The following is a 7494-nucleotide window of genomic DNA, read 5'->3' on the forward strand; positions in this document are numbered from 1 at the left end:
TTGTTTTGGGAGTTAAGGCCCCCAATATACTTTAAGCGAAACTGAATGAATTATGTGACTTTCCGGAAAAGTTCACTACGGCTGGTAAACTTGTACTACTATTTGCCTGTAGCAAATAAGTAATAGTTGTGCACTGAGGCTCCGCCTTCTTTTACATGGACAATCTTTTCCACTTTATTTCTCCTGATCAGTCCGTCGAGGTCAGACGTCCGCGAGTGAAAACATGAACACACTGCTTTATTGTAGAAAATGAAGTTGTACTTCTGATGAAAAAAAAAAAAGACACTCATACGTTTTTTCTCATTTGAGACAGTAAAGCTGCTTGATTTCACGTTATCTATCGAAAGTGCATTAATATAAATTAATGTAGAGCTCATGCAAACATATCCACATTGCTAAGGTCAGATGCTTTTTGTATGCTTTATTAAAATGTGTGCGGTTTTCTAAATTTTATTGTGTGTTTATTTTTGCTATTGAGAGGAAAGCACACAGCACATATTTACATATTCATCTAAACGCTCTCAGCAGTGGTTGGTGTCAGATGTTCAAAAACAATATAAAACAGTATAAAACAGTATACCGCTGGTCACATTACCCTTAAGCGAAGAACGAAAAAGAACTATAGAAGTATATCGGGGCCTTTCTTCTATGTGCTAGAAAAATTTGTTACATTTATATTTCAAATGCTTTTAGTTGTAATGAGAAGACCTAGAGCAGACTAAGCTATTTTATATAGTCAGTTTTTACAGTTGAATGATTTAATGATTATCTTTTTTTCTGTTTCAAATGTAGCCCGTCCTGTGGTTAATGTGAAAGGGGAAGCACCTGTTACTGGTTGTTTTGAGGCTACATTGGCGTCATGCGTTGCCTCTAATGCTTGGCCTGCTCCAGCAGTGATGTGGAGATTAGGAGATCTGGAAAACTCCCTGAGGACTGAAACCAACCATACAGTGAACCCCGATAGGACCATTACTGTTGTGTCCTACCTACTTGGAGTCCCATTCAAACATTTAAACAAAAAGAACATCCAGTGTGAGGTGAAGCACAACACCCTAAGAGAAGACCTCGTAATTAACTACACAATAAACATTCATTGTAAGTATTTGAAGTATCAACCAACAGCTTGCATACAAATGACTGTTATATTCTTTTCATATAAAATACAAACTTCACATTCTAAATGCAATTATCTATATTAAATTGTGTTGGGTTTTTGTGCAGAAAAAAATAGGGGATGACGATAATCATAAAGACATGAGTGAACATATTTTTGCAGGAAAGGATTTGATTTGGATTTGATCAAAAGGATTTGTCAGACTTGCAAACTCCTACGTTTGAGTCGTTTGGATGATTCTATGAAAGAACCAACTCATAAGAGTCAATTTTGAATCAGACTACACAGGTTGTGATGTGGTTTTTTTGTGTGTGCCATGCGGCCATGAGGAACATCACTTGTTAATTTAAGTTGAGAACTTATATTTTAACACATTTCTGACATGGCGTGAAGGCATCACTATTCTCAAAACATTGTGCTTATCTCTGTAACCCACAGCTTAAAAATGATGGCTTAGATTGCCATGTTTCTGCCTGTGAACCCTAAAGGTTTCAGTTTCACATAGAGTAAATACTGTTTATGGATATATATAGTTATTTTTGCTTCCTAATTTCTTTTCCTAGATCCTCCAGAGTCAGTGGTTATATTTCCTGACAGTCCAACAAATGCTAAAGAATTCAAGTGTATAGTGGACAGTAACCCAGAACCAACCATCTACACCTGGACTAGGTAATATAAAACTGCAAAAAAATATGCACTCAGTTCTATATAATATTTTGACTGGAGAAGCCTTGATATTTTCAGCCAAATTTAGTGTTTGTTTATTTGTCAGTGTTTTTACGATATTTTAGTGCACAGTGATGTCTGTAAGGCCTGGAACTTTTCTTCCTTTTCTCTCATTTATATTGTATTTCAGCACTGAATTTTGCATTTCCTTTTTCTATTTCCTTTGACTTTACAGGGAAATCAGATAACAGATAATCAGACCGATAATTAGCAAGAAGGTAATACGTTATTGATTCAGAGGCATGTTGACAAATAGTCACTAAACAGCTTTATCTTAGTGGCAGTTATTCTCTGCTAACCATTTTTTAACACCTACATAAAGCTGACAAGTTGCTTTTGCATATTGAGGCTAAACTGCCAAGTTCACAGGTTCTAGAATTTGACTACTATATTGGGACATGTTTCTTATGAAATGGCTTAGTGAGCAAGAAAAAAACATTGGACGGGACATGATTTTATCCATCAGTTGTTGTTTGGATTGTGAAAAGTGAGCACTGCATACTGGAAGGCAGATCTGAGTGTGATTGGCTTAACTGCAACATGGATCTCATGTCATAGACATCAAGTGAGTCGTATCACTGGGAGAGCAATTTATACAATTTTGATTAAAGATTACAAGGTCAAAAAATGTAATTCACATGTGAATCATTTACAATAAAACCAGTAATGCATAAAAAAAAATAAAACGGGTCAATTTAGATTTCATGTCAACTTTATTGTTTTTGAGCGTCTACTAACCAGGGGCAAAGGTCATAGGCTTGATGCATGAAGGTTTTTGTAGGTTTCAAAGAGAGAGAGGCCGATAAATGGAAGGTTGAGCATTTCTTAATGGTTGCTAAAGTGTTTGTGGGCAGATTTTCCAGATGTTATCCAACCTTGTTTTACCAGTGTGTTCAGTGATCTTTCATATCTCTCTATTTTAACAGAGAGAATAAAAGTACTCCCTATTATAAAGGCAACAAGCTTCCTGTCCCAAAACTGTCCCCTGACTTCAATGGCTTATACATCTGTCATGCTTCAAACCAGTATGGAAACTCATCAGGTTCTCTGTATGTGAATGTTCATACTGGTGAGTCTATTTTTGTTTTTATAGGTTATTATACATGTTGTTTGTTATTCTTGAAACACTTGTCCAATAAAAAGTTGTGCGCTGCACATGGTGATGAACTGAATTGCTAAATTTCAATTGAGGTTGCAAACAGAACATTTACATTTATGCATTTGGCATTAAAAATATAATTATGCATGCTACAATTTATCAGATACAAAAAGATTAAAAAGTCTACATTATGTGGAAATTCAAAACTGTGATATATAATTGTTTTAACTGGACATCCCTGTATCATATTAATCTCAATTCTGGACATGGGAATCAGGGTAAATTTAATCTGTGATAACCCATGTCTGTATAAATGGATATAGTCTTTGTCAGCCTTTAAAGGACCACAGTAACGCTGTAGAAGTTTGAACTTGACAAAGTTTCACTTATCTCCACTGTTCTTTATAGAATCCAGCACCGTCTGTTGGGGTCTGTTTGGTTCTTTAATCAGCTCTGCTCTTCTCGGTGCTATTGCTGTTGTGATATTCAAAAAGAAGCCGTGAGTTTAAACACTTCATTTGTCTCAGTGTGACGTGAGGGTTTGGAGCTTTTGTTTTAATTTTTTTTTTTTTTTTTTGTTATATTTTAATATTGCCCTACAATAATAAAACATGTCCAAACCTAGCATGAATTAACACTTTTTCCAGTTATACGCTATTTTTTGACACAATCACAGCCAGTCATATTATATCGAATTTTAAACCACTGAGATTGGTCATAACAGACTGAGGACTAACAAGCATGATGCTCCAGAAATAGAAACCAAGCGATCAGCAAAATGTCCTGACAAAAAAAAAATATATATTTTGTATCTATAAAAAAAAAAGTTTGTTTGTTCATGAAAATACATTTTTTTTAAACACATTGCTTAAAGGAGAACTCCGGTCAATTTTAACATTGAGCTCATTTTTTTGTAAATTTGGAGTGCTGTCAATACAGAGAACAACGACAAAAATCGGTGTTGCCTACACCGTGTTATCCTCTTTTTAAAATTTGCACCCTGTTGACTTCAATGGGGTAAGTTTTAAACCTGCTTTTAGCCTCTTAACATCCTTGATGTGTCATTACAAGTGCACAGCTAATGTGAGTGATTCCTTCAGAGTCAACACGGGTGCTCCAAATGTACAAAAAAATGAGCTCAATGTTAAAATTGACCGGAGTTCTCCTTTAAATCAGTTTTATGTTTGTGGAAAGGCAGAATAATAGTGCATAATCATGATCAGTCTGTGAATAGAGTCCGTAATTTATAAACTCTATATTGTTTATAATGCACATATGTCTCCATAATCAATCAACTGATTGAGGTCATCAGCTCATTAGTAAAGTCCTGAAATGGGTGTGTCAGTGTTAGAGGCTCCAGGATCAGCTTATAAACAGTACAGCAGACTGCACCAACATTTGGTCATCTAGTGCTGCCATGTTAAATGCATCTTCATTTTTAGGGAATGGAATCCAGTATCAAGGCGTTCCAATTCCAATGATGAAGAACAGGTGTGTTTGTTGTTGTTGTTGTTTCAAAATACCACATTAATCTTTTTCTTATATATTGATATAGTGTAGCCTATACACTGTTCAAAAGTTTGGGTTTGGCAAGATGTATTTAGAAAAAGTCTCTTAAGGCCCCGATATACTTCAAGTGAAATCGAAGAACAAACTGATGCGACGTCATTTTGAACAAAATCAGGCCAAAACGATCTTCGTTTGGAGTTTGTTTTAGGAGTTCGAAACAGCTTGCCAAAGTGTGGTTGGTAAACTTGTACTACCATTTTCCCGTAGCAAATAAGTAATAGGTGTGCGCTGAGGCTCCGCCTTGCAACATGGATCTCATGTCATAGACATCAAGTGAGTCGTATCACTGGGAGAGCAAGTTATACATGTTTAATACGGTAAAAAGATGCTTGATTTTAAGCTATATAAAGTGCTATATAAATAAACGTGATGTTTACTAGAGTTCCGAATTGCAGAGCTTGTTCAAACATATCCACATTGCTATGATCAGATGCTTCTCTTATGCTTTATTTAAAAATACTTGCTATTTTCTAAATTTTGTTGGGTGTTTATTTTGTTATAAAGAGAGAAAAGTGTGCAGCACACATTTACATATTCATCTAAACACCGCTCAGTGTGGACAGCGTCGGATGTTCGATAAGATTATACCACTGGTCACATAATATTTTGAACTTTGTTTTAACCCTAAGCGAAGAACAAACAATAACTTCACCGTGAGTATATCGGAGTCTTTCTGCTTAATGCTACATTTATTTGATAAAAACCTAAATTGTGAAATATTACTATATCTAAAATAACTGTTTGCTATTTGAATATATTTTAAAATGTAATGTATCACTGTGATGCAGTCATTTATCCGTCTTATAGTGTCACATGATCCTTCTGAAATAATTCTAATATGCCAATCTGGTGCTTAAAAAGCATTATTACAATGGTGAAAACAGTTGTGATGCTTAAAGTGGTGGTATAATGCCTATTTTACAAGATGTAAAATATTTTTTGATGTCCCTAGTATGTGAAGTTTTAGCTCAAAATACCCCACAGGTATTTTAATTTAGCAAGTTAAAATTGTAAATTTTTGAGGGTGAGCAAAAAGGCAAATGAGCTGCTGCTCGTGGCACAGAGGGCGGAGCTTCAAGAGCTGCACTCACACAGACATGCACTGAATATTTCAAAAACCTTTAGCCTTTTATGTTCAAACCGGATTCAGACAATGATGGAGACTCAAGAAGAAGTGACAACATGTAGAATACAACAGGACGTTTCTGAATGGTTAGGTGATGAATTTATGTATCTTATGTGTATCTTCTAGTCATTGATTAGCATATTCTGTCATGATAATCTATAAATTGTGCTCAGGAGGCGGGGTTTATGTAAATTCTAGGGTTGGTGATGTCACTAACCCTGGAGGAATGTGTGTAGTCCCTACCAGCCGTTATAGTCCTTAAAAAGCGATTTCTTTAAAAGCAAATATCTCCCTTTGCTTTGAGCTTTGAGCATTGCAACTTTACAGATGTTGTTTATGCTCAAACAGCAACATTACACACTAACTAAAGTTAGAAAAGTGAAATCATAATCAACCACCCCTTTAATATTTTTCTGGAAACTGTAATACATTTTCTTTCAGGATTCTGAACAGAAAGCTCAAAAGAACAGCATTTATTTGAAATAAAAAAATATTTTGTAACATTATAAATGTCTTTACATTTACTTCTGTTCAATTTAATGCATTATAAGATTATATGCATTATATGCAGAATAAAAGTTTTAATTTCTTTCAAAAAAAAAATCTCTTTAACCCAAACTTTTGAACTGTAGTGTAGTTTAAATTTTATTTATGATCATATGGGCTAAATTTGTCTAAACATTTCCTACAGGACAGTGGAAGACTCTAAACATGACAGGAGGATGGCTGTGATGATGGGAATTAACAGGTCAGGGATCTTTTATCATTTGTCATCAGTGCCGGCTCCAGGATTTTTTTCTTGGGGGTGCTAAGGGGGGGCTTAACAGTTCAAATTTGAAATATATTCCCTTTTTCAATAGTAGGCTACATTGAAAATATCCTAACATTTTTTTTTTACTATCTCTAGATATATTAAAAGTATATTAGCATCATGCTTTTACCTATTTTCACAATACAACTTTTAACACACTTTAAAAGAATTGTACTTTAGTATATTCTCTAAAAATATATTTCAGAAAAATATACTTGAAGTATAAAAAAATTCTGTTTATTTTTTAAAAGTGTATTTATTTGCACTTTAATATATGTCAAGGTATATTTTTAACTGTGTGCTGGAAATGAGCATTGTAATAATGCACCGAAGTATACATTCAAAATACATTATAGTATACAAAAGTATATTGTACAAAGTATTGCTAAGTAATATTTGTTTATTAATGTGCATTTGTTATTGAAGACAAATTCTGAAATTTGTAGGATTTGGAATAAGCCAAAGCTATTCCTGAGCATATACTTTTTACTCAAATATAATACACTTATGGTATATTGCTTGTATGTTTCGAAGACACTGGTAATGAATTTGTAATGTACTTGGAACACAAATAAAGTACACTTTAATCACTAATCAAGCATGTAATTAGTCCCTACACAGGCACTTAAAGTATACTAAGTATACTTGAAGTTGTCCCAATTTAGCATAAAAAAGTACACTAAATACAATTAAAGTTATGCTTAACTACAATTTAAGTACAACTAAAATATACTTAGGCTAGTACAAAATTAGTTGTTCCAAAATAGCACACTTTAAGTTAACATAGCAAGTCTGGTTGCAAGTAGGCTATTCTTAGAATTTAAAAAAAAAAATTCACGAGGGATTCATTGCATCAAATTTTCCATTTTATCTTAAGGTCACATTGTAAAGTGTACACAGAACTAAGCACAGAATCAATTTTACTTAACACCTTTATATATTACCTTATCGGCTCTTTGAATCAATAACGGTTTATTGAAATTTGTCGACTTGCAATCCCATAGACATATAGCCTATAAGCATAGCTAATTTATTATGTCCATGTGAGG

At 34.0% G+C, this 7494-nt stretch overlaps 1 protein-coding gene across 1 annotated transcript in view; it reads left to right on the forward strand.

The window, feature by feature from the left end:
- Positions 1-7267, forward strand: part of LOC308692689 (nectin 1a) — a 28891-nt gene extending 21624 nt beyond the window's left edge. Inside the window, exons 3-8 of the mRNA XM_081368954.1 lie at positions 793-1095; positions 1678-1783; positions 2767-2909; positions 3348-3438; positions 4382-4430; positions 6326-7267. Of these exons, the coding sequence (XP_081225080.1) occupies positions 793-1095; positions 1678-1783; positions 2767-2909; positions 3348-3438; positions 4382-4430; positions 6326-6343 (710 nt within the window). The 3' untranslated portion in view covers positions 6344-7267. The remainder of the gene's footprint in view (positions 1-792; positions 1096-1677; positions 1784-2766; positions 2910-3347; positions 3439-4381; positions 4431-6325) is intronic.
- Positions 7268-7494: the final 227 nt, after the last annotated feature.

The sequence above is a fragment of the Scardinius erythrophthalmus genome (genome assembly GCF_964197995.2).
Source record: "Scardinius erythrophthalmus genome assembly, chromosome: 6".
NCBI classification, from domain to species: Eukaryota; Metazoa; Chordata; class Actinopteri; order Cypriniformes; family Leuciscidae; genus Scardinius; species Scardinius erythrophthalmus.